We start from the raw sequence: 25953 nt of genomic DNA, 5'->3' as shown, positions 1-25953 counted from the left end.
AGTGGCTTCTTTGCTGCCCTTCTTGACACCAGGCCATCTTCCAAAAGTCTTGGCCTCACTGTGCGTGCAGATGCGCTCACACCTGCCTGCTGCCATTCCTGAGCAAGCTCTGCACTGGTGGCACTCCGATCCCGCAGCTGAATCCTCTTTAGGAGACGATCCTGGCGCTTGCTGGACTTTCTTGGACGCCCTGAAGCCTTCTTAACAATGCAGTGGAATGTTTTTTTTCGGGATTAAGTTAATTTTCATGGAAAAGAAGGACTATGCAATTCATCTGATCACTCTTCATAACATTCTGGAGTATATGCAAATTGCTATTATAAAAACTTAAGCAGCAACTTTTCTAATTTCCAATATTTATGTAATTCTCAAAACTTTTGGCCACGACTGTACTTTATTTTTCCCTCGCACATTCACAGAAAACAGCTTACTTTCACAGTGAAAAATAAGGTTAAATAAACGTTACATTAATTAATTAATGAACAACATATTTATAGACTAGAACAGAAGTTTCCAAACGTGATTTCCAGCAAGTATGTAATAAAATATAAAAAACTTTGACCCTGAACTATTTTATGAAAGTTTTTTTGATTATTCATCAATAAATCAAATTAGCTCTAGGTCACATGTCCACAAATCCAAAGGTCACATGTGTTCTCACACATCTCTAGTCTAGTTAGTAGATATCCCAGTGAGGAACTGAGCTAGTTTAAGCTGGTGATAAAAGCAGTTATACCTGTCCTCTGCTGTCAGGGGCATCAAGGGCATCTTAACGGAAATCTTGATCGGCGTCCATAATTATGTGGAGTTTCCGTAGAAGTGTGGGGCAGGGTGACAGTGTAGTTTTATTGTTCCAGTAAAGACTCACGTCAGAATCTGTTACAATAAACATCATGCAAACACACACACACACACACACACACACACACACACACACACACACACACACACACACACACACACACACACACACACACACACACACACACACACACACACACACACACGTTGGGTTTACATGTTTTATGGGGACATTCCATAGGCGTAATGGTTTTTATACTGTACAAACCGTACTTTCTATCGCCCTACACCTACCCTACACCTAAACCTAGCCCTCACAGGAGATTGTGCACACTTTTACTTCCTCAAAAAAACTTATTGTGCATGATTTATAAGCCTGTTTCCTCATGGGGACCTGAGAAATGTCCCCACAAGGTCAAAATCTACTGGTATTCCTATCCTTGTGGGGACATTTGGTCCCCACAACGTGATGAATACCAGGTACACACACACACACACACACACACACACACGTTGGGTTTACATGTTTTATGGGGACATTCCATAGGAATAATGGTTTTCATACTGTACAAACCGTATTTTCTATCACCCTACACCTACCCTACACCTAAACCTAGCCCTCACAGGAGAATGTGCACACCTTTACTTCCTAAAAAAAAAACTCATTGTGCATTATTTATAAGCCTGTTTCCTCATGGGGACCTAAGAAATGTCCCCACAAGGTCAAAATCTACTGCTATTCCTATCCTTGTGGGGACATTTGGTCCCCATAACGTGATGAATACCAGGTACACACACACACACACACACACACACACACACACACACACACACACACACACACACACACACACACACACACACACACACACACACACACACACACACACACACTCTCTCTCTCTCTCTCTCTCTCTCTCTACCCCTTGACTCTGAAGCTGTTGAGCCACATGCTGTTGTTGGTTAGATGCATATTCACAGATAACAGACACAGATAAACAAGTGGGCCATAAATATTTTTCTCCATATTATTAGATTGGCTTACAAATAATAATGTGGATCAGTGGATCACAAGACATGTCAAACATGCACTGTTCACACACTGAAAAACATTTGGAGAGCAGAGAGCTTAGCTTTGGACCCCAGGGGACATGTTCAACAAGTGTATTAATTTTGGTAATTAATTGTGAAATGAATTACTACGTGGAAAGGATAATTCATCCTCATAAGAGTGAGAAGGGCTTTTCCCAAGCAGTTTTTCTATTCATGAAAGAAAAAGTGCACTAATTGTTAAAGGGATAGTTTACCCAAAAATGCCAATTCTGTAATTCAATACTCACCCTCATGTCGTTCCAAACCAGTAAGACCTTCGTTCATCTTCAGAACACAAATTAAGATATTTTTGATGAAATGTGGTAGTTGCATTGCTGCCTATGCAGGGTCAGAAAGCTCTCGGATTTCATTAAAAAAAATCTTAATTTGTGCTCTGAAGATCAACAAAGGTATTACAGGTTTGGAACGTCATGAGGCTTAGTAATTAATGATAGATATTTCATTTTTGGGTAAACTATCTCTTTAAAGAAGTAGTTTACTTCCAGAACACCTTTTTGTCATCCAAGATACTCAAGTCTTTCTTTCTTTAGTTGTAAAGAAATTATGTTTTTTGAGGAAAACACTTCAGTATTTCTGTCCATATAGTGGACTTCTATGGTGCTCCCGAGTTTGAACTTCCAAAATGCAGTTTAAATGCAGCTTCAAAGGGCTATAAACAATCCCAGTCGAGGATGAACGGTCTTATCTAGTGAAACTATCATTTATTTTCTAAAGAAAAATACCATTTATATACTTTTTAACCTCAAACGCTCGTCTTGTCTAGCTCTGCAGGAACTCTGTGTATTCTGGTTCAAGACTGTTAGGGTACACTCTTAAAAATTAAGGTGCTTCACAATGCCATAGAAGAACCTTTTTTGTCTGAATGGTTCAATAAAAACCTTTAACATTTGAAGAACCTTTCTGTTTCACAAAATGAAGGTTCTTCAGATTATAAAAAGGTAAGAAAGAGATGGTTCTTTAAAGAACCTTTGGCTGAATGGTTCTTTGTGGAACCAAAATGGTTCTTCTATGGCATCACTGCGAAGAACCTTTTGAAGCACCTTTATTTTTAAGAGTGTATGTCGAAAAACTCCCATCCCATTTTCTCCTCCAACTTCAAAATCGCCCTACATAGCTGCAGAAATACTGGCCCAGTGTTTACAAAGAAAGTCAAACGCCCTAAAACAACAATGTAGGACGATTTTTAAGTTGGATTTTAAAGATTATGATTTTAAAGTTAAAATTTATTTATGACTGAAGAAAGAAAACACGAACATCTTGGATGACAAGGGGGTGAGTACATTATCTTTACATTTTTGCTCTGTAAGTGAACTACTGATTTAATAGCCATTGATAGCTAATTAGCTGTTGATTGCTATTTTTAAAGTATTTTTTATATCAAAGTCCCTTTAAGGCAAGTCATGTCACTCGGCGGCCATCTTTGAAACGCCTCTCGGGCAGGCAAGTGCTGCTCACATCTCTTTGAATGGGAAAACATCAAATTCTCGAAAACTGTTCACCAAGCTGAAGATTAAATATCATATTTTAAATTACCTAAGAAATCTGACAAGAACTGCCTCATAAATATGATTCCTTGTGCTCCTATAGCATTAAAAAAACGCTTATTTTTCAGGCTAGATCAGCCAGTGCGCATGCGAAGTACTGAGCTCACGTCTTAGAGCGCAGATTTTCTATAGAAACCGGGACTTCTAACTGCATCTGCAGTGATGATCTGACTTTACTAATCAACGATTGGCTCTTTCACTAAGAAGACGGGGTTTTGCGGCCATAATGAGCATTGCATTTTTCCCCATTCAAAACTATAGGAGTGACAAGTCTTGTGTATTCTATAGTCTTTGTTTATATTTAGGTCCAGATAGCTACTTCTTATCTCATCTTTCAGTATCTTGATAGTAAATCGAGAGCAGATACTGTCTGAATTTTTTTTTTTTTTCAAAAAAAGAATAATTTAACACAGAATACACAAATATATACATAAATCCACAATAATCTATGAACTGAATCCATAACTCGTTTAGAGGGGTTGTTTCAGGTGACTGAGGATTTAAATAACAAGATATTATTGCAAACAATTCTAAGAAAGAATATGTTGTTGATGTTACTCATCACTGGTTTAACGTCAGCAACAGAGCCTTTATTTAGCCCCATCAGTGTTTCACAGGTAATTGGGCAAGCATTGTTGTGTGATCATGTGAGACCATCAGAGAAGTATCGGTCATGCATTCTCTACATTCCTGCAGAATGAGATGCAGAGGAATGACAAGAGTCTAAAAGTGGAGGACTTGATATTGACTATTGGGGATTAGGTTATATTAGATGAACAGATTACCATCAGTTTGGCTCACTCTAAGTACTTTGTTGTCATTGTCTGTTTACTTCCTACAGATTGACTCACATTATAGTATAAATAGATAAAAAGTAGTTCATGAATTGAGTAGTTCATTGCTCTCTGTGATTGTTTTTATTATTGTCGTTTCATTTTTATTATTGTCAACTGTTTGGCTTCCTTATGTTTTCATGTATATAGGTGTGTGCTCGGTGTGTATTTTTATTTATTTTTTTGGTCATCTAATTTTTATTATTGTCAGCTGTCTGCCTTCCTTATGGTGTGGCATTAAACTAAACATAAACTTAACCTTTTTGCCATAAACAGATATTGTACTTTGGAATAGTTCACTTTCAGAATAAAAAAATCCTGATCATTTACTTATCTCTCTGTTTTTTTTTTTTCAGTCAAAAAGATTTTTTTCAAAGGTTTTTGAGAAAAACATTCCATGATTTTTCTTTATATAGTGGATTTCAATGGTGCCCAACAGGTTGAAGGTCCAAAGTGCAGTTTCAATGCCGCTTTAAAGGGCTCTACATGATCCCAGCTGAGGAATGAGGGACTTATTTAGTAAAAAAAAAAAAAAAAAAATTGATATACTTTTTAACCACAAACGTTTATCTTGCACTAGCTCTGTGATGTGCATGTGCGCCCTTATGTGTTACATAATCACGCTGGAAAAGCCATGGTTGTCTCTTCCAAAATATAGGATAAATCTCATTTTCTCCTCCAACTTCAAAATCATCCGACACCGTTGTTTTACCATTTTTTGAAAGGGAATTTAACTTTCTTTGCATGTTTGCTTTGTAAACACTGGGTCAGTACTTCCACCTACGTCACATGTGGGTTATCATGTAATAACTGAGGTCAATGTAGGAAATTACTTATCTAAAGTTAAAGTCTACTTATCTTTAGCTAAATAATAATAATAATAAGACCCTTATTCCTTGGCTGGGATTGTGTAGAGTCCTTTGAAGCTGCAGTGAAACTCTACTTTAGACCTTCAACCCACTGATCCCCATTGAGGTCCACTATATGGAGAAAAATCCTGGAATGTTTTCTTCAAAAACCTTCATTTCTTTTGAATACCTTGGATGACATTAGGGTGAGTATATTATCAGGATTTTTTATTCTGGAGATGAACTAATCCTTTGAGCTGCCATATAACCAGTAAGAAATCAGCAGTTGCAGGTATTTCTGAAAATTGCCAACATCTCATAATGTCATAAAACCAGATATAAGCAAACAGCTTAGTTTAATGATGCATTATCAATTTATTCCATCTCTTCCTTATAACAGTGAAACTAAACATAGAGTGGCAAATCACAGTAAAAGCAAATGCTACCTGAAGATTTTATTGTTGTCATTGTATGTTTACCTATTGTTAACCATAACAAACCCTAGCTCATGAATATATCTGTAATATCTTACAGATGAGTTCATATAATAATCATGACAATAACCCTAATACAAAAAATGAGATGCTATTAGGCTACACACAGAAAACATTAATGTGTTGGCCTCCGCTAAGGCTACAATGTTTGCTTTGGCGCTTTTATTGTAGCTTGCTTATGTGCACACTGAATGGACCGACATTTAAAAATACCTACCTAACTAGCTTCAAATATTTTTAGGTTTTGACAACTTCAGACAACTTTCTGAATGCATGATGGCTGACCGGTAGTTTCAGTTGTGAAGATAAAATGTCAAAAAAGTAAACTGTAAGTAAGTTTTGGTACTTCCCGTAATTCCAGGAAAGAAATAATACAAACAAATCGAATTATATAAAAGTTTGCAACATGCTGGGAAATAGTTAAGGAAGACCAAACAACAGGGAAAGAAAAAGGAGGATGGGCCGATGAAGAAAATAGAAATGTTATACTATGAATATGCTTTCCTTATCCGAACCCTCCGCCTCCCCCATCTCTGGCACTCCCTCAAGGCCATGTTATTGTTCCTGCCTATCAGTGTCATTTCCATAGCGAGTGCTGAAAGAGAGTAGATAAATTGAGGCAGGTGAGAGTGGACACGAGACACTGAGAAGGAGCGCGGCAGGCATCTGCAGCCCACCTGCGTTCAGCTCCACTTTTAACAGACTCCGAAGAGGAGGACATTACATTATCAAGAGGATTGCTGACAGCTCCAGAGCTGATAATGCATTTGTGTCCTTAGGGAGGCGAAGTGATGAGAAGATAAAAGAGGAATCACTGGAACAGGAATAACACTAGAGCCCAAGTTATCAGAACAGGTAAGAACATGTGCGATACTTGTCTGCCACATGTGGAGGTACTTCGGCTGATATACAGAAGGGCAGCTGTTTGGAAATAGAACTGAAGGGAAGAAAAACTGGATGGGTTACTCAATGCCCAAAGGGATGTTAACTTTAACTGCCTATTGTGTGATTCTAATCTAGGTTGAGAAGACTGGAGAATAATATAAGTATGATTTAGAATATCGGAGAACGTAGTGAAATTGCTTCAAGTGAAAGTGGAGGACACAAAGTGTTCTCAGGAGTCTGATAAAACTTTTAGAGTGTACAATGCACAATATGCATAACAATACAAAGAACTATATATAAAAATATCATTTTCTTTAAATAAAATAATTTATTAAGTTTTATATATTACAGGTGAATTTAGGCATCTCTAAATGCATTTTGATTTTGCATTGATTTAAAGTGGATCAACGACTACATATCTGATATCTCAAATATTGACTAATAACTAGCTATATTGTGCATACTTAGTTTGAGGTTTATAAAGTTTTTATGACCAAATACAACACAATTGACAACAGATTCAAAAATGCTTTAAAAAATTTGAAATCCTCAGGGTATTTTCAGTATTGATGTCAAAACAGGCTGATGAAGCCATTTAGATGCAAATGAAACTAAGGAGACCAAAATCTAGGGGTCAACAGGGCTTCACCTAAACCGTTTATGACCTTTCCCAGCTAAAGCTATTAGCTTGCTAACTGCAATTTTGTCCTTGGGCTTCGACCTAGACATTAAATCAAATTAATGGAGCTTCTTGCAAACCCCTGCTTATCTTCCCTAATGGCTCTTATAATCAAACAGAGGGTCTGCAGATTTAAGTGTGTCATGTGAAAGTTCAAGCATCAGGGCCCGCTGCACATGGGGAAGGAGAATCAGGTCAAGAACACTGTCAGCCCTTAGTTTGTTTTGCCTGGGGAACAACGGAGGCGGTTGAGTTAATGAATAACCATGAACTCGTGCACTAATGGTAGTCAAACAGTTTTGCGTTGAGGCGTAGATCATAAGAGGAGATAGGACTCGGACCGCAGGTGTTCTTGAGGCCATGGCTCTGAGTCTGGGGGTTTTACACAGTGCTGAGAGACTGGCTGCCTGGGCACCAGCCTATTCTCTAGGAATGCCAAAGCCAGACCAATATAATGGAGAACAAACAGGAGCATTGTGCAGTGCAGGGATGGAGAAAGAAACACACACACACACACACACACACACACACACACACACACACACACACACACACACACACACAGGTCTGCCCTGCAGGGCTTGTGAACAGGCCATCTGCTCTCAGCCAAACCCCCACCTGAACCTGTGCAGACACAAAACCACTTAAAAGAGACACTGGATTAAATGCACATATTATTTAGCTCAGGATGGGCTCTGTGAAGTGTATTATACAACGTAGTGAGCTGTAGAGTCACCTTGTTGATAAAATTCTTCTTGGCTCCAAATGCCAGGACCAGTGGAGCGATGGCTTTTAGAGAGCCTGGAAGGGTTTCTGAAGGACAGTGGTGCTGACGTTGGCAGAACAAGGACAACAAAGCAGTCTGTGTCTTACTAACATTGTAAGCATGGATGTTTGATGTAGTCTTGACCTTTACTATACATATGGACATTTATAAAAATAGATTGTAATTAGAACTAAAAAGAGAACCTTAGAACATTATAAACGTTTTATTCTCTAGATATTCTGAAAACCAAGAACATTTCGACACTATAAATCAGCAAAAAATGGTTCTTAACAGGACAGTTCTTTGCTGAACCTGCTGTTTTAAAGAACTCAAATATCAATATGTTGATTTGAAGAACCAACAATGCAACATTCAAAAACACTCTTGGTTTTCAAAGAACCATTTATCAACTCAAGAACCATATAAACTCTTAAAAAGTTTCAATGTTTCAGTGATTCCACAGAACCACCAGTTGGGTTCTTCAAAGAACCTTACAATTCCTAAATGAACAATTTTTCTTGTGTGAAGATTCTCCTTCCCCAGTATGCAGCAGAACCATAGACACCAGTAAATGACATTTAAGGTTTGCAAAGAACCATCAAAGAATTTTTTGAAGAACTTTTCTATATTTTTAGAAAACACATTGTACTGGTGCATCAACCCAGAAACCAATATATTAATAAGAATTGCCCTGTTAAAAAAAACAGCATATGCTGGTTAGGTATGTTTAGAAGCATGGCTGCTGATTTGAGCTGGTTTAAACTGGTCCTTAGCTGGTTATTAGATGATCATGAGCTGGTTTAAGCTGGTCATTTGCTGGTCCTAAGCAACTAGCTCCTGCTGAGTACCAGCTTAAACCAACTCAAACCAGCAGCCATGCTTTGAAACATACCTACTCAGCATTTTTTAACAGGGTGTAATCGTCAAAGTATTGAATAGCAGTTTTAAAAACTATTAAAAGGCTACGAAGTACCACTGAAGAACCTTTACCTTTAATAGTGTGTGGCAGTGGTCAAACTCAATTCCTGGAGGGCCACAGCTCTGCAGGGTTTAGCTCCAACCAGCTCCAACTCACACCTGCTTCGGAGGTTTCTAGTAATTATGAAGACCTTGATTACCTGGATCAAGGGTGTTGTTTAGGGTTGGAGCAAAACTGTGCAGAGCTGTACTAGGAATTGAGTTTGAGAACACTGGCGTATGGTCTAAAGAAGGGATGGGCAACTTCAGTCCTGGAGGGCAGGTCTCCTGCAAAGTTTAGCCCCAACCCTAATCAAACACACCTGAAGAAGCTAATCAGTGTCTTCAAGATCTCTTAGAAAGTTACAGGCAGGTATGTTTGATTACAGTTGTAGCTAAACTCTGCAGGACATTGGCCCTCCAGGACCGAAGTTCCCCATCCCTGGTCTAAAGCGAGGTAATGTGGGAGGGCAAATGGTATGAAAAAAAAAACAAAAAAAAAAAAAACAAAGCAATGCAGTACTATTTGTAACAGTAAGGTACAAGTTCTTAGAACTGATGACCTACTTTGTAGACCTGATGAGCAACTCCCAAGTCACAGTTAAACTGCTTAAAGGGCATCAGATGATGACTTTGACTCCATCTTCTTGCACAGGCTTGTTCTGTGTACCATTTCTGTTTGCACTGTCATGTCCATACAAACATCTATTTTTAGTGTTGTCCACATGCAAACAATCATATGTCACCTGGCAGTAAATGTTTACCTCATAAACTGTGCCCTAGTTTTCCTAGAGGAGATTTTGAGATGTTTGTCTTGCTTGTTCCAGGGAGGAAGAAAGTGGAACACCATATTCCTGTGAGATGGAGCCAAGCCCTGTAGTGTGGCACACCCAGGTGGTCCAGCTAGAAACAGACCTGGAGCGAGTGAGCTCTCAACCTGAGTGCTCCATATGCTTCACCACCTATGACAACGTCTTCAAAACGCCAAAACTGTTGGACTGCACTCACACCTTCTGCCTTGAGTGCCTTTCCCGCATTATGGCCACCACCATGGACCCTCAAAACTCTAAAATCTCTTGCCCATTCTGCCGCCATCCCACTACCATTCCAAAAAAGGGGCCTCCGGGTTTGACCACCAGCCAGGAGGTGCTGTGTCGCCTGCCCGTCCACCTGCAGCATGAGGAGCCCGTGTGGCTGGACGGGGAGAGGCTGTGCTACCAGCGGCCAATAGACATTCCAGGCGTGCCAGGGTTCTGCATCTGTGTTGATATTGGGGCCAGTGGACGAAACACTGTATCTTCTTTCCAAACTCAACCGCGACTTGGGCTTCTGGAACGGCTGATGGATTGTAAGCGTTTGCTGCTCTTTATGTTCCTCATGTTGCTGCTGCTGGGGATCATTCTGTGGCCTTTGCAGTGTATCGTCACAACAGGCTCCTTGCGTTGTTCGTCCCAGGAATTGCAGATGCCTACTACCACACCTTCTACTACCACAGTCAATGGCTAAGTGAGATAGACAAGTCTAAATTGATATTAAATCAGGATGACCAGTGTCAGTTTACATCCATGCCTCCTTGTAAAGGCAAGCAGCGGGACTGCGGTAAAGACTGAAGAACAATATCAGTATCATCTCAGCTTATGTGAATGAGCATGACAAAACTGATCAAAACAACATTTTTACAAAACAAAAACGATACAGTCACGTTAGTAAAATTTTGGGGAGATTTTGCAGGCCAAAAAGGTATATTATCAATAGTGAATTTGTATTACCAACATGAACACGGGTGAAATCTGAAACTCCAGACTTTGTATATTTCTATTGAAATGACTGGATTTCCTCCGTGAGCAACAATAAATGTGACCACAACTTAATCCAAAGAACTTGTACATGTATGTATATTTTATTTGGTTGTATTACGTTCCATAAAGTGTATTTTGTTTACAAAAAATAAATACCTGTTGCTGTAAACCGCATAAGGAAGTTCTAGGAATGGTGTCACAGCATGTTTTTCAGTTTTATTAGGTACAATATTCGTGATATCACTGATAACCCAGGTCGGCAGACAAGGGAAAGGAAAAGCAAACAGATTCACGTGGCCCTAATTTATTCCTTCCTGCTCTAGGACGGTTAAACGAACACGCCTCAAAGAATAACCGTCTGAAACCTAAGCCCTGCGGCGACGCGTCCTCTGAACACACTCACACCCACGTAAACTGATCCACTGTCTGTTTAGGGATGAATTATCAGTTTCCTATGAAAAAACGACTGTCAAGTTGTTCGCTATTAAACCATAAATAGAAAAGGACATCATAAAAAGGGAAGAAAATGAAACATGGGTCAGCAACTTGAAGCAAGGTGAACTGAGTCAAAGACAATTAGTTGAGAGTTCCCAGTGTATGCTTTATTATGCAGTAACTAGTCCTGTATTGTCATTTGAGATGCAAGTCTTGACATCAGCTGTATGTTTCAGGGCAGAAGGCATTTTAGGCTGAACCAGTGCAAGAGGGAACACAGTCTTTATCACACGAGGACACTCAGCACGACACGACTCAAACCTACTGATCACCAACTGAGATTAAAAAAACCCACCAATTCAAGTAAATTTAAAAAGAAGACTTTAAAATTGTGACAACGCAAGCAGATAGCTTCAGAACTGTTGATGTTTTGTATAATAGCAGTAATAATAATAACAAATGTTAACATCATCCTAAAATAATATGCTAAACGGCTGTGAATCCATCACTGTATCAACAAACAAATGAAATGTACAATTTACAACAAATCAATAACTGACCAAAAAATAAATGAATGATCTATAACGCGAAAAAACACCACGCTGATGGCAAATCAACAAAAAATATTCATTATACTGTATACCTCCAAACAAAATGACATTCTGACAGCCATAAACACTACCTTGCAGCAGTTCAAATTGAATTTCAAGTCTTAGTATGCCATTACATTTTGACCCTTTACGCATTTTCACAGAGGTAAAACAAATAAAACAAATTTAAACAGCAGACAAACAGCTTCCCAGCTTTCAGATGCCAGTAGTACATTGCTGTGTACATAAATCACAAATTCATTCAATCAGTCAGTCATTCTAAAGACGGTGATTATCATATGCAGTGACAGTGCTTTAACTTCCTGGTCGGTCTAACATACTGGTTCTCTAGTATAAAATCCAAACATTTCATCCATTCAAGTGCAAAAAAGCAGACCCAGACCTTTCTCTGAACATGTACTGTAGCCCTTCAACTCACCACATCACGGATCCCCTCAAGTGGCCCAAACTAACACCACTTTCAGAGTCAGGTGCTGATTAATCACATACATTATGCCCTGCTTTATCTAAGCCAAGATGTACACTACTGTTCAAAAGTTTTGGGTCAGTAAGATTTATGTTTTTCACCAAGGCTGAATTTATGACCAAATATAGGCAGCATATATAATCTGATGTATCTGAGAGAAAATACAGACAAAATTAAAATACTGTGAACTATTAATACAATTTAAAACTAGAAAACTAGAACAAACTTTGAAGTTGGCTTGAGAAAGTTTGAAGCAACTGTAAAATCTTAAAGTTTGAAATTTTATAATAGATGGATTAGAGAGATGTCGCTAACATGCTGTTAACATAGTTTTAGCATGATAAGGATGTTGCTATTATGTTGTTAGCATGTTTTTAACATAACCCTGCAGAAAAAAAAAACAGCTAAAACCAGCCTAAGATGGTGGCTTGGTCTTAGCTGGAGTAAAAACCAGCTAATTTAGCAAAAAGGCAGTTAAAAAACAACTAAACCCAGCTGATTTAGCAAACAGCAGTTAACAACCAGCTAAAACCAGTTGTTTTATTTTTAAAAAATCATAAATAATAATAATTTTAGCTTTAAGGTGAAAATAGATGGTTTAGGCTTAGTTTTGCAGGTCTCCCAGCTTGACCATCTAGGACCCGCTTAACCAGCTAAAAAGTCCCTGCTAAAAAAAAGGGTTAAAACTAGTCTAAGCTGTTTGGATGGTTTTAGCTGGTCATCCAGCCTGGTCTTAGCTAGTTGGCAGGCTGGTTTTAAAAGGGTTTTGGCCACTTCCTTAGCTGGTCAAGCTTGGAAAACCAGCTGGAACAACCAGCTAAAACCAGTTACTTCCATCTTAAACCAGCTAAGACCAGCCAATCAGATTTTGTTTTAGCTGTTTTTCGTTTTCAGCAAGAGTGGCCAAAACCACCTTAGAACCATCCTAGGAGACCAACCAAAGCAGTCAATCAGCTTAGGCTGGTTTTAGCTGTTTTTCAGTAGGGTTAGTAGGGTTAGTAGCAGTTAAACTTTGTTATAGCAACATACATCTTAAATACACTATAGCTGTGTCTCATTTGGAAGGCTGCGCCCTCCGGAGGTCGAATGGAAAGAAAAAAAAAGGACAGTTGGAAAATGAAACACTCTCACACTACTTAAATGAAGGAAAATTATTTTTAAATTTGTAAAGTAATTTGAAAAAAAAAAAAGCTTTTACTTGTTTTATTTTATTCATTGTTTCAAGAGCTGCAGCATATCTGTTAGAGAAAAAAATAGGAGGATATTAAGAACAACCTTATCTGTTTTTACCTATTTAAATGATAAACACCACATCTTAGCTTGTGTACATCTGCCGGTGCCGGCATTTTTCAAATTAATGACAGTTGTTTACGGTGACGCAAAGAATTGTGGGTTATCTGTAGTAGCAAAGGATACATCTCATGCATCCTTCGAATTCCTGTGAAAGAAGGTTGCATTCGAAGGTCGCATTTGAAGTGTCCTACTTGCTTTTCTGAAATGAGACAGCCTCGATGACGTATGCAGCCTTCGAATGCGACCTCTGGAGGGCGCATCCTTCTAAATGAGACACAGCTTATAAGTCGAATTGTTCAAAAGTTTTTACTTCCTCAATGAAAGTCTATGGGATTTTTGGTGGTTTTAATAGTCAGGTTTATGAAAACTGTAAGTCGGATCAGTTGAGAAAGAGAGTCAGACCAGTCTGAAGGTCTAACCCGAGTTCGGTGGTTGTAGCTTGAAAGCTCTAGGAGGAGATAGGTGTTCAAATTTGGCTCAGAAGAAGAAAAATAAGTTTAAATAGTAGATCAGTAAGTTAATAACTGTTCTCTATTTTAATATACTTTATTTATTCCCGTGATGGCAAAGCAGCCATTACTCCAGTCTTCAGTATTATACTAATTTATCTTTTGATAAATTAATGTATCCTTGCTAAATAAAAGTCTTAATTTCTTACAAAAAAAAACCCTTACTGACCCCAAACCCTTACTGACCTGCTAGTGTATATATAACATCTTATGACATCACTGCTGACCTCACCTAATAATAGCTACGTGTGGATTACGGCCATGTTTTAAATTACTTTTTTCGCCGTACACAAATCTATTTCTTTAATCTTAGCTGCGGGCCATCTGGCCTGCCTTCTTTTTAGCTAAAGTCTCCACCGAAATGCCGATCACGTCAACGGCTCGGCCGACATCCCGACGTGCCCCCTCCCTTGTAGATAGATTTTTCACTCGAAGGCCTCCTCAGTGCAATCACAACCCGCTATTGACGTAAAGAGCTTTATCGGGCTATTTATAGCACCGCAATACACACATACCCTGTTCATATGTGATAAAAGAGCTTAATGCGTCTCTCAGGAGGAAAATGTGGAATAATAGTCAAAAATGCGAGAAATGCATTATATCAAAATAATACGCCAGGCCTAGAATTCAGAATCACATTCACGAATATCACAAGAAAAGAGAAAATTGCTCTAAAGGAATCATAGTTGCAAACAAAATGACTATTAACAAACAAACAAAACCCTACCAGCTTTAATAAAGGCTCACCTGATGTTTTCAGAACAATAAAGCCTACGCATAGAGGGAGGAGCCCGCTGACGAGGAGGCAGCCTGATTGGTTGATAAGCCTTTGACTGACAGTAGCACTTGACTCCCTCCAATGGTTCATTAGCCTGGAGGTAATGCTCAATAAAAAAAGCAAAAGCTTTTATGAATATGACGTACAGGCTGCTAATTGGCACATACTGTATAGATTCTACCACACTGTACCAAATCAGCCCATTTGAAACACCTACTTACATAAGGTATCCAAATCATTGACCAATCGCCTCTCTGAAAAGAAAAGGGGGGTTCTTGAGGCTGGACGGTGCACTTCTCTTCTTCGTATATCACCGTGCTACGAGCATCACTCAGCAGAGAGCAAATAACCGCTGCTTGTGAGATATATATCAAAGGTCTTTGGTTACAGTAGACGACATCCAGTAGACAAAGCAAGGTCTGGAAACAGCCGTAGACAGCATGGAAAGAGCGTAGCTTCATCCAAAGTTACGTCACTGAGTGTAAATATTCATATTTCATATATATTTCACACATATACAAACCATCATGTAGCTTAGTGCAGTGTAGAGAGGCTTGTCGGACTAGAAGTGGGGAGAGAAAGCACCAAGTCACGCGTACTTTGCAGGAACAATTTCGGCTGCTGTTTAGGCACTTGGTTTTGGAGTGTGAGTTTCTCAGACGTAGTCAGTCAGGAAATAAAGAGAGGAGCTGTTGGAGATTTCGGTGGAATCTCTAGCCAAGCAGCTGGACGGCTTCCTCAGCTGTGCCCCCTTCCAGTGCTGTAATCCAGTGTCGCTCCATGATCAGGTGCTTCTACACAGCACCTCTGCTGGAACTGCAAAGGCAAGGATGAGAACATTTAGGGATGCATTTTTATGAAACAGCTGTGCCACTTTCATACATGCTTTTTGTTTCTTTTGCAAATGATCAAATTTGATTCATCAGTTCAGGCGGTGGAGTCATATGGTGTATCTACTGTACACTGGTTGCTATAGTAATGATGTAGGCGTTTACAAGATGCCAAATGACTTTCTTTTATGAAGGCTGAGTGCCAAGCTGTCAGTATAGAAAGACAAGGAAAAACTGACATTTTATAGACACATCCTTTTGAGACTTTCCCCCCCAATATCTAGAGTAAAATTCTTAAAGACAAAAATGCATATTTAAACTGTTGTCTAACAAATAACTAAGTTTTAATTGAAATCCAAACCACATACTTTGCTATTCAGCTATTTAGCTTTGCTATTTAGTCCTACTAATAACCAGCTAAATTTCAGTCAGATTTAATTTAAAACAGATTTTTTATTTAAATATACACTACCAGTCAAAAGTTTTTGAACAGCAAGATTTTTAATGTTTTTAAAAGAAGTCACTTCTGCTCACCAAGCCTGTATTTATTTGATCCAAAGCAACGCAAAAACAGTAAAATTGTAAAAAAAGGTTAACTATTTAAAATAACTGTTTTCTATTTGAATATATTTTAAAATGTCATTTATTCCTGTGGTCAAAGCTAAAAATCAGTGTCACATGATCCTTCAGAAATCATTCTAATATGCTGCTCAAAAAACATTTATTATTATTATGTTGAAAACAGCTGAGTAGAATTTTTTTCAGGTTTATTTGATGAATAGAAAGTTCAGAAGAACGGCATTTATCTAAAATAAAAATCTCAGTATATTTTTTTGGGGTAAGAAATTATAGAAACTAATACTTTTATTTAGCAAGGATGCTTTAAATTGATTTTAAATTTTGATTATAATGTTTCAAAAGATTTCTATTTTAGATAAAAACTGTTCTTCTGAACTTTCTATTCATCAAAGAAACCTGAAAAAAATCTACTCAGCTGTTTTCAACATAAAAATAATAATAATGATAATAATAATAAATGTTTTTGAGAAGCAAATCAGAATATTATAAAGATATTTAGCTTTGAAATTACAGGAATTATTCTATTCAAATAGAAAACTTTTTGATATTTAATTTAAATAGTAAAAATATTTTAAAACATTTTACAGTTTTTGCTGAATTTTCAGCAGCCATTACTCCAGTCTTTAGCCTCACATGATCCTTCAAAAATCATTCTTATATGTGGATTTAGTTTCAGGTTAGATTTATGTATTATTATTAGAATTTGTTTGATGAATAGAAAGTTCAAAGAGCAGATTTGATTTTTCTTAAACAAACAAAAACACACTGTAAAAAAATAGTTGTTTTAACTTAAAGTAAGTGTTTGTGCTGCATTAAAATGTAAATTTTAATCAACATGAAATGTTAAGTTGTACTACGTAAAACGTGGATATTTGAGTCGAGTAAACTTAATTTTAAGGCAGCACGAACACTTATTTTTTAAGTTGAAACAACCTTTTTTTTAAACAAATTATTATTATTGTTCCACATTATTATATAGATTGTATTTTATGGATTTATTCTTTAATAAAGTTAATATTTAGAAAGTATACAATCTTTGAAAACATCAGCAGTTGTGCATATTCTTTGAATTATGGTGTTATTTTCGAGGCCATTTGGCAAACAGTGCTGTTCTGTAAGCTTATACTTTTTCTGATGGTGGGCTGCAACAAAGACACAATTCTCACCCCCATCTGTTCCTCACTGTCTTTCTCCTACTCATTCTGCTTTTGTCTCTCTACTCCAATAGCCTTGATGCAGGTGTGCGTGTGTGTGCACAAAAGCATGTGTAACACTGTGAGAGCGAGGGTGGAAAAACATACTCCCAGAGTCCCTGAGACAGCAGCCCACATGGCTTATCTCCTGGTGTTGCTGCTGGTGGAGCCCTTTGGATTTTTGATGTTCAAATTCTCATAAACGCCAGAGTCATCGTTCATTCTGTGGAGAAGTTGGAAAAAAAAGGATGTTAGTAAAATAAAGAGGACCGAAAATACATCTATTGGAGTATAGGGGTCAACATGGATGCTACAAAATTGAAAGTGACACAGTTATGAACACATTTTATGACTTGATGTACTGTATTAAGCTGCATAATGTGTTTATCGTTCTAGAACAACTGACTCACAGCAGCGTCAGAACACTTTTGACGGAAAATGATTCACTTACAACAAATACCTTTAGAACTGAGGAAGTGTAGGAGATTGTGAAGTTTACTTAAAGAAACTCATTACCTGTGTTCCAGTAACAACACTGTGTGGGCCATTTTTCAAAGTGTGTTTTTGCATGCACAACAGGAAATCAGCACTTACACAGATGAAGAGCGAGACGAGCTGATGTTTGGCTTGGCTCTGGCATTTGACATCTGTGGGTACTTGATGTTTGAGTACTCTCTCTCCTTTGTTTTATTCCTCTGGAAAGGTTAAACAACAAGGAATATCAAACTGACCCATTTAATTTGACATAAATAAGGACTGTCAAATATTTAAATCACTTTGTTAATCCAGATTAACAAAGTCAATTAAATGCTGCTTGGTTGGCATAAAAACATTCAAAAACAATCTGCAAAATGTTAATTATTTTACCAAAGTAAGAGGGATCATACAAAATGCATGTTATTTTTTTATTTAGTACTGAATAAGATATTTCATTTAAAAGATGTTTACATATAGTCCACAAGAAAAAATTGTAGTTGAATTTATAAAAAATTACCTCGTTCAAAAGTTTACATACACTTGTTTCTTAATACTGTGTTGTTACCTAAATGATCCACTGATTTTTTTTTGCTTTTTCTTTTTGTTTAGTGATAGTCGTATATGAGTCCCTTGTTTGTCGTGAACAGTTAAACTGCCTGCTGTTCTTCAGAAAAAATCCTTCAGGTCCCACAAATTCTTTGGTTTTACAGCATTTTTGTGTATTTGAACTCCTTCCAACAATGACTGTATCATTTTGAGATCCATCTTTTCACACTGAGGACAACTGTGGGACTCATATGCAACTATTACAAAAGGTTCAAAGGTTCACTGATACTGAAGAAGGAAACACGATGCATTAAGGGCATGAAAACTTTGAATTTAACTTATTTTTGTCTTCTGGGAAACATGCAAGTATCTTCTGTAGCTTTTGAAGGGCAGTACTAAATAAAAAAATATGATATTTAGGCAACATAAGAAAAATGTACACATCTTCATTCTGTTCAAAAGTTTACACCCCTGGTTCTTAACGCATCCTGTTTCCTTCTGAAGCATCAGTGAGCGTTTAGTTCTCCTCAGTGTGAAAAGATGGATCTCAAAATGATACAGTTATTGTTGGAAAGGGTTCAAATAAACAAAAATGCTGAAAAACCAAAGAATTTGTGGGACAGCTGTGGATCATTCAGGTAACAACAGAGAATTAAGAATGAAGTGTATGTAAACTTTTGAACGGGGTCATTTTTTTTTTAATAAATTCAACTATTATTTTCTTTTGTGGATTATATGTAAACGTCTTCTATGTGAAATATTTTATTCAGGTCAGTACTAAATAAAAAATAACATGCATTTTGTATGATCTCTTATTTCGGTAAAACAATTAACAATTGATTTTGCTAGGTGTATGTAAACTTTTGACTAACTGTATCAAATGGCACTGGATAAGCTACATTTATGCAGAAGTGCTCTTTACTTATCTAAGTTGCACAAAAAAGTTTGAATATTTCATTAACTCTTCAAATAATTATTTTTGATCAAATAACTTTGACAGTCCTAGAGCAGAATCCAAAAGAAGCCTTTCAATGAATATGTCACTTTATTATCAGGTGAAACGAAGTGTTTAAGTACCTGCTCCTCTTCCAGTCTCTTCTGAGCGGTGTCAATGTATTGCTGAACAGCCATGTAGATGAACTTGTACTGGGCCTCGGTCTGAACCATACCGGATCGTTGCTGGCGCACTCTCTGAATAGTCTTTGGGATGTCGATGTCACAGTCCAACCCTTAGAGAGTCAGTTCACTTGTGTTATTTTTTTTATCTTCAAGAGGCATAAAATTCAGAATTTTGTAAACAGTTACCTTGTCTGTTTATGATGTCGATAAGGATGTCAATCACAATAATTGTGCCTGTTCTTCCAATTCCTGCGCTAGAATGACAGTGACAAATGAGAGTTTAGACAACGAAGCACAGGATGAGGGAAAATGTTATATTTTTAAACAGCTATGTTGACATTTGATATAATCAACGCAGTTCAGCAATTCTTTATCATTACGGCACTCTCAAAACTACATTTTCAAAGAGATATACCTGCAGTGAACCACTATCGGTCCACTCTCTGGAATGGCGCTCTGGGTTCTGTTGACTTGCTCCAGGAAGCTCAAGACTCCTCCGGGTTCATTGGGAACACCGTGATCAGGCCAGCTCAGGTACTGATAGTGCCAGACACACCTGGGAGGCTCTCTCTTTATGACAGATGAAAAAACAAAATGGAATAGCACTGCATCTAAACTGGATTTGTACAGAAATGTAACATAACACGTCACTCGAGTAATAGAAAAGGTTCTCTCCAAGCTGCTACTGTAAACAAAAAGGTCAAAGGTCACGCCTGCCCTCCAGTACCATCATCTCAACTGTCATCAGAGTGCTCTTACCCTGTCTAGACGTGTGACTTCAAGCTCTCGCCGTATGTAGTCCTGAGCTGTGTGTTCCTCAATGTTCTTCACACACACCTTCCCAAACTCCTTCGTTGAATTCAAGTCCGGCCAGTACCGCACACACTTATTCTACAGATAGAATAATAGAATCATTTGTGTTATACATTTAGTGAAATAGTAATGTTTTGAAAATGGTGAACTAAACTTTTCAAATTAAGCATTAAGAATGTTTTCAAATTTTTAAATAGTTATTTTTTTAGCCAACTTTTTAAAAATAATTAATAAAAATTTACTTTTTTTTTACATTTTGCAATTATATGTGCTCTGTGTTTTTGATAATATCAGAGAAAATTATGAGATTATGTGAATTGTGAATTAAATCTCATAACTATGGAAGTCCCTTTCCACCACTGAATAAAAAAGGCTAATTCCGTGTTTTTATCTCGCAATTGCGAGTTTACATCTCGCAATTCTGACTTTTTTATCAGAATTGTGCAATACAAACTTGCAATTGTAAGATACAAATTCAGTTGACAGTAATAAAGTCAGAATTGCGAGTCATAAAGTCACAGCAGCGGGACACAAACTTGCATTTCTGATATTTTTCTTGCAAATGCAAATTGTGTTGTGTTTTTTCTGTCAATACTGACCTTTTCTTTCTGAATTTTGAGATATAAACTCGCAATTGTGAGTCCAATTCTGAGGAGAAAAAAGACTGATATGTTCTCATAACTTTGAGTTTATTTCTCACAATCATGACTTAGTAACTCACAATTGTGTGTTATAAAGTCAGAATTGCACGATATAATCTTAAGAAAAAAGAGAAAAAATGTCTGAATTGCGAAATAAAGTTGCAATTGGTAGATAATAAATTCTAAGTTTTTCTCGCAAGTGTGAGTTTTCTGTCAAAAAAAAGGTCAATTCTGACTTTTTTCTTAATTCTGACATTTTTCCCACAAATGCAAGTTTGTATGTTGTATGTTTTCTGGCAATTTTGACTTTTTTTTGCAATTGCGAGTTATAAAGTCGAATTCTGAGGGGAAAAAAAGACTGATATGTTCTCAGAATTGCAAGTTTATTTCTCGCAATTATGACTTTCACAATTGAGTGTGAAAGTCAGAATTGCGAAAGTTGCAATTGCGAGACAAATGATCAATTTTGAATTTTTCTCACAAATGCGAATGTGTATGTTGCAATTCTGATTTTTTTCTCGCAGTTCTGACATTTTTTTCTTGCAATTCTGAATTTTCTTCTCACAATTCTGACTTCTTCACAGAATTTACTCAATTGTGAGACAAAAACTTGCAATTTCTTGCAACTATGATTTTTTTTTTACAAATTTGAGATAAAATCGCAATTATGAGTCATAAAGTCACAATAGCGAGATACTAACTTGCAATTCTGACTTTTTCTAATTGCAATTGCGAGTTATAAAGTCCCAGTTGTGTTATAAAGTCAGAATTGCAAGATATGAACCTGCAATTCTGAGAGAATAAATTCGTAATTGTGAGTTATAAACAGTGTTGTTTTCGTCAACGATGACGAAATCATTTCGTTGATGCCACTTTTTTCCATGACGAAAACGAGACGATGACGAGATAAAAATGGCTCGTTGATGACTAAAACATGACGAGACGTGTGTGATTTTTCGTTGACGAGACGAGAATAGACGAAAATGTTAGTGGGTGGTCCGTCAGACGTTTAAAATGCATGACATTTCTGCTTATTGTGCATGCCAATTAAAACCGAAAAAAGTACCTGCTGCTATGGCAAGCCGTTTTAGCATTAAATGCTCTTTGCTATACTAGTATGGCAAGCCGTTTTAGCATTCCATCCTTGTTTGTCTTTTATGTTTTAAACATTCCTTCATTATTGTAATTATTGGTAAAAAATAGTCGATCCGGAAGCTCACATTGTGTTGAACTATAGATCTGCTATTTTCAGAACTTATAAGTGACACTACCCAACAGCAAAATACTTACTGACCTACATTAATTTGTTAAAAGACTACTTTTTCCCCCTTTTTTGACTAAAACTAGACTAAAACCTTTTTGACTTTTCGTCGACTAAAACTAGACTAAAACCTTGACTTTTCGTCGACTAAAATTGGACTAAAACTATCACATATAGAAGTGACTAAAATTTGACTAAAACTAATAACCATTTTAGTCCAAAAGACTAAGACTAAGACTAAATCTAAGATGGTTGTCAAAAACAACACTGGTTATAAACTCACAATTCTGACTTCCTCAGAATTGTGAGTTTATATCTCACAGTTATAAGAAAAAAGAAGTTTGAATTGTGAGATAAAATGTCATAATTACTTTTTTTTTAGAATTTTATTCAGTGGCGGAAAAGGGCTTCCATACATAACCAACAAATCTACAAAAAATACATGCTTTCATCCAGGGCTCACCCGTCCTCTCTCCATCTCCTTGGTTGTCATGACAATAACATGAGTGTTTTCCTGGTACACCATTTTCCAGAAGTCTAGGATGGTGTTCTGAAGGCAACCCTGAGTGGCGATGAACACTTTACCTTCATCCATATGACGACCTTCTTCATTCATGCTCTAAAATGAAAAAAAAAAAAAATCAATAAGGACAACACTCAGGATTATCAAGAACATGCAGTGTGTATAATTATTGATCACAGCTCCAGTAAGCCAGCAAAAGCTTGACATTTAGATTGACATGTAAGGACTATGAGTGAAGCCGGGGGGATTACTCGGATATAGTTAGCGTTGATGTAATCGGAGCCCGCAACGTCAGGATCCGCCTCCTTGATCTGCACTCGAGTGGTGTCAACTACAACAGAGAAAATGATGATCAAAGCAGGAAGATGAACCCTGGAGATCAACTGTTGCTCTATCATTCAATTCTGAAACATATCTATACATAATGAAAAATACTGCACATGAAAGAGTTACTTACATGGTAGTATGTTCTTGTATCTGTTCTTGTTTTTATTTTCTGGTCTCTGTCCCTCTTTCCTGGGGTAAAGGAGTTTACATTCTTGCTGCTGTAAAACCTACAGAACCACAAGAGACAAGATAAAGCTGAAAACATGGCTCCATGTACCAAGTAACGAACCCTTGAAAACTATTCATTCTAACTTCTGCTGTGTAATGAGATGTTATGTTAAGTCAGCACCCCCTGCAGGAATGTCCCATTTATCTGGACAGTTACCGCCCAACAGGAACTGCAGTTTAAGAGGTCAGCGAGCAGAGAGTCTTTTTATAAACAACTCTCATATCAAACACTCCTCTGAGGTTTAATGAGTGTACTACAGCGGAAAGTACGCTGTCTGTTCTTTCAAACAAAAACTGGACTGAATCATCACATCCCATGATGAACAGAAAATATGAGTAGAAGAAAGAATATAGACAGAAATACCTCAAATTCTTCCCAGAAGCCTTGCTTGGGTTTCTCGGAGTTGTCAGCTACTTTATTTAATTCTCGTACCCTGTTTTCAATGTTTGCTGCATTTATCCTTGTGGCATTAAATGGCTTGTACATATGGAAAAAAAAGACAAAAACAACCAAAAATGTTAAAAGGTAATTATAAAGGATAAAAAGGCATTTAATTAAAAGAACTAAAGCACAAACACACTTCAAGCTTAATATTTAAAACTCAATATTTATAAAGAATAAACAATGCAATATGTATTTACACTAATGCTCAAAAAATGTTTTTGAAAGAAGTCTCTTATGCTCACCAAAGCTGGATTTGATAATATGTGACCCTGGACCACAAAACCAGTCTTAAGTCGCTGGGGTATATTTGTAGCAATAGCCAAAAATACACTGTATGGGTCAAAATTATTGATTTTTCTTTTATGTCAAAAATCATTAGGAAATTAAGTAAAGATCATGTTACATTAAGATTTTTTTGTAAAATTCCTACTGTAAACCTATCAAAATGTAATTTTTCATTAGTAATATGCATTGTTAAGAACTTAATTTGGACAACTTTAAAGGTGATTTTCTCAGTATTTTGATTTTTTTGCACCCTTAGATTCCTGATTTTCAAATAGATGTATCTCGGCCAAATATTGTCCTATCCTAACAAACTATACATCAATAGAAAGCTTATATATTGAGCTTTCATATGATGTATATATCTCAGTTTTGTCAAATTTAACCTTATGACTGGTTTTGTGGTCCAGGGTCACATATATAGTAAAATATAACAATTTAAAACATTAAATGTAATTTATTTCCATTCTAATATGCTGATGTGCTGCTCAAGAAATATTTATCACTGTAAATAGAACAGATAGTTTAAAAATAAATAAATAACTGAAATATTTTGTAACATTCTAACATCACATCCTTGCTGAGTTAAATTATTAATTTCTTTAAAAAAAAAAAGGTACTGTATATTATTTTACATGTTTTTTGCATTTGTAATTCACTGTTTGTGTGGAACAACATATTCCTTTCAGGCTTGATTTACTCACCTGTTTAAGATGTACAACAATTCCACTCTTCTCAACCATGGGGTTTTTCTTATAATGCTCTACTAAATCTGCCAGTGTGTCAAACCTCTCCCCTCCTCCTACATCATATTTTCCATCCTGGTGAAAGAGATCAGATAAGAAATATCTCTTTTAAAAAAGGCTGAGCTTTCTTTTCTTGAGAACATGCTGAAGTTTTATTCCATATTTACCTGATAACGGATCATGACATGGGTGACTTTAGTCTTGCGGTCTACGTTTTCATGCTTTTCTTCATTAGTGAGAACAGAAAGCACAAAGTCTCCTGGTTTACTTTGGCTCTCTCTCACCAGGAAGCTGCCGGATTTACCCTTCTCCGTAAGGAGCTTTTCAGCATCTCGCCCTGAGAGATGCCCATGATACCACCTGAGAACAAGTAAAACACAACAATGAGGCATAGAAATGCAAACTGTATTTCTCGTAAATACACTGAAATCATTTTTTTATGCAAGGCGAATCTGAAATTTCAGCAGCTGTTACTCCAGTCTTCAAAGACACATGATCCATCAGAAATCATGAATTAACTCCTTTTGGAATAAATGATCTGTGTTTTGAAATCTACATTTTTACATCTACAGTGTTTCATCATTGCAATGTACACTACCAGTCAAAAGTTTTTGAACAGTGAGGTTTTTAATGTTTCTTCTGATTACCAAGCCTGCATTTATTTGATCTAAAGTACTACAAAACAGTACAATTCTGAAATATTTTTACTATTTCAAATAACCGTTTTCTATTTGAATATATTTTAAAATGTAATTTATTCCTGGGATTTCAAAGCTGTATTTTCAGCATCATTACTCCAGTCTTCAGTGTCACATGATCCTTTAAAAAAATCAATTTATTATGCTGATTTGGTGCTTAAAAACATTTATTCTTATTATAATTACGTTGAAAACAGCTCAGTAAATTTTTTCAGGTTTCTTTGATGAATAAAAAGTCCAGAATAACAGCATTAATCTAAAATAGAAATCTTCTTTATGTCTTTATCACCATTTTTTGATCAATTTAAAGCATCCTTGAAGCATCCAAAAAAAAATATATATATATTATATATATATATATATATATATATATATATATATATATATATATATATATATATATATACATACTGACTCCAAGCTTTTGAATGGTA

At 36.7% G+C, this 25953-nt stretch overlaps 2 protein-coding genes across 2 annotated transcripts in view; one reads left to right on the top strand and one right to left on the bottom strand.

Annotated features, from left to right (window-relative positions):
* The first annotated feature begins 5513 nt into the window (after positions 1-5513).
* Positions 5514-11148, top strand: rnf223 (ring finger protein 223). Its single transcript, XM_073822572.1, has 2 exons — positions 5514-6488; positions 9748-11148. The coding sequence occupies exon 2, from the start codon at positions 9782-9784 to the stop codon at positions 10424-10426; it is 645 nt and encodes a 214-aa protein (XP_073678673.1). The 5' UTR covers positions 5514-6488; positions 9748-9781; the 3' UTR covers positions 10427-11148.
* Positions 11149-11299: 151 nt separating this feature from the next.
* ptpn11b (protein tyrosine phosphatase non-receptor type 11b) overlaps positions 11300-25953 on the bottom strand; it is a 36396-nt gene continuing 21742 nt past the window's right edge. Inside the window, exons 4-16 of the mRNA XM_073822571.1 lie at positions 24989-25181; positions 24780-24896; positions 23713-23826; positions 23251-23347; positions 23045-23124; positions 22734-22889; positions 20315-20446; positions 19971-20125; positions 19742-19809; positions 19514-19665; positions 18008-18108; positions 17522-17636; positions 11300-15627 (exon numbers count right to left, since the gene is read on the bottom strand). Of these exons, the coding sequence (XP_073678672.1) occupies positions 17555-17636; positions 18008-18108; positions 19514-19665; positions 19742-19809; positions 19971-20125; positions 20315-20446; positions 22734-22889; positions 23045-23124; positions 23251-23347; positions 23713-23826; positions 24780-24896; positions 24989-25181 (1447 nt within the window). The 3' untranslated portion in view covers positions 11300-15627; positions 17522-17554. The remainder of the gene's footprint in view (positions 15628-17521; positions 17637-18007; positions 18109-19513; positions 19666-19741; positions 19810-19970; positions 20126-20314; positions 20447-22733; positions 22890-23044; positions 23125-23250; positions 23348-23712; positions 23827-24779; positions 24897-24988; positions 25182-25953) is intronic.

Source organism: Garra rufa, chromosome 18 (genome assembly GCF_049309525.1).
Source record: "Garra rufa chromosome 18, GarRuf1.0, whole genome shotgun sequence".
Taxonomy (NCBI): domain Eukaryota; kingdom Metazoa; phylum Chordata; class Actinopteri; order Cypriniformes; family Cyprinidae; genus Garra; species Garra rufa.
This window is presented reverse-complemented; position numbering and strand designations above follow the sequence as displayed.